General features: G+C 61.1%; 1 protein-coding gene across 1 annotated transcript; it reads left to right on the top strand.

Annotated features, from left to right (window-relative positions):
- Window positions 1-435: 435 nt before the first annotated feature.
- Window positions 436-1,336, top strand: LOC130147617 (acrosin-like). Its single transcript, XM_056335055.1, has 2 exons — window positions 436-610; window positions 949-1,336. Exons 1-2 carry the CDS (start codon window positions 450-452, stop codon window positions 1,334-1,336), a joined length of 549 nt encoding a protein of 182 aa, XP_056191030.1. The 5' UTR covers window positions 436-449.
- The last annotated feature ends 244 nt before the right edge of the window (window positions 1,337-1,580 follow it).

The raw sequence follows: 1,580 nt of genomic DNA, 5'->3' as shown, positions 1-1,580 counted from the left end.
CCACATGTTGCTGGTAGTGATGGATGTTCTCCTCCTCCTCGTTGTCCTGCTGGCCATGTGCTGTCCTGTGCATGGCACATGGGATAGCTGTGGGTAAGTGGCCGAGGCTCTGGGAGGGACATTGGGCAACCCTTGTGAGCTTCTCTGGAGGGGTCCTGCTTGTCCCCCATGGCCACCCCAGTGGCTCTTGAAGGCCATCTGGGAGGCTCAGCTCCTTGCCATCACCCAGGCTGCCGGCACAACTCGTCTACGGGCTGAAGCAGAAAGCAGGGAAAGGGGAGTGGGCACACACCCCACGGGTTTCCTCGGCCCTTCTGGCCATGCCTTGAGGGGAGGGAAGACAGCTGGCCTTTAGCCGGAATGGCACAAGCTTCCATGGAGCTAACCAGAATGGAGTTTCTGGTTACAGAGGCACCTGCGGCCTTCGGCCTGCGGCTTTTCACTACGGCATGTCGCGCATTGTGGGTGGCACAGATGCCCAGCCAGGGGCCTGGCCCTGGATCGTCAGCATCGAGGCTCCCTTGGAAGGAGGCACGGCGCACATCTGCGGGGGTTCCCTCATCAGCCCACAGTGGGTCCTCACATCAGCCCACTGCTTCATCGAGGCCAGGTAAGGAGGACCAGGGATCGGGGCTAGCCCCACACTCTAGCAGGTGCCCTGAGCACAGCAGCACGTGCTGCAGCATGTCCTGTTGCCCTGCAGTACGCCCAGTGCCTGGGCACTCCGCAGCCACCTGAGAGGCTGCTCAGGAGAAGGCTGGGCTCATGCCACTGCTTCCCAGCAGCCTCCAGCTCGACACTGCTTGAGCCCAAGGAGCACGTGGTCTGTCGCACCCTCCCAAGCACTGCTTTCCTCTCTGCCTTGCCAAGCAGCAGGCAGGGCGACTGCTGTGCTGCTGCAGCATGTGGCTCTGCTCCCTCTGAGCCCTCTCTCCATCTGCCTTCCAGGAACATCACCATGTGGCAGGTGGTGGTAGGTGCCACCCGGCTGACCCAGCTGGGACCTGAGGCCCAGGCGCGCAACATCAAGCAGCTGCTGGTTCACCAGCACTTCAGTAATATCACACGGAGGAACGACATTGCCTTGCTGGAACTGGAGCAGCCTGTCCAGTGCAACAGCTACGTACAGCTTGCCTGCGTGCCCGATGCCTCGCTGAGAGTCTCGGAGCTGACAGAGTGCTACGTCAGTGGCTGGGGTGCCAGGACTGCAAGAGGTGAGCTCCCAAAATGTAGTCACGTTGCGAGTGCAAGCTTGGCCAGCTTGGGGAGGCAGGTTGCTCTTCCTGACAGCAGGGGCGAAAGCCAGAATCAGGCTGTGGGGACGTATGCCTCTTAGAGAGGGGGGTGTGAGCCACTGACCCAGAGCAAGGCAGAAAGGAAGGAGCGGTCCAGCGCCTCCCCACATGCAAAGCCAAGCCCCGGGATAGGGCTTCAGTCACGCAGGGAAGGAGAACTGGCAATGAGCTGCTGGGAGTTCATTCCTTTCTGTGCTCTTCACAGCTGGAGGATCGGCGTATGTGCTGCAGGAGGCCCAGGTCCACCTCATTGATGCCGGGGTCTGTAACAGCAGCGGCTGGTAC

The sequence above is a fragment of the Falco biarmicus genome, chromosome 4 (genome assembly GCF_023638135.1).
Source record: "Falco biarmicus isolate bFalBia1 chromosome 4, bFalBia1.pri, whole genome shotgun sequence".
NCBI classification, from domain to species: Eukaryota; Metazoa; Chordata; class Aves; order Falconiformes; family Falconidae; genus Falco; species Falco biarmicus.
Note: the sequence above shows the minus strand (reverse complement) of the source record. Positions and strands in the feature narration are given on the sequence as shown.

Excerpts from the sequence above, each read along its gene's own strand:
- LOC130147617 (XM_056335055.1), top strand. The coding sequence starts at position 450 with ATGTCGCGCATTGTGGGTGGCACAGATGCCCAGCCAGGGGCCTGGCCC. Across the intron at positions 611-948 it reads CACTGCTTCATCGAGGCCAG|GAACATCACCATGTGGCAGG; the intron begins GTAAGGAGGACC and ends TCTGCCTTCCAG.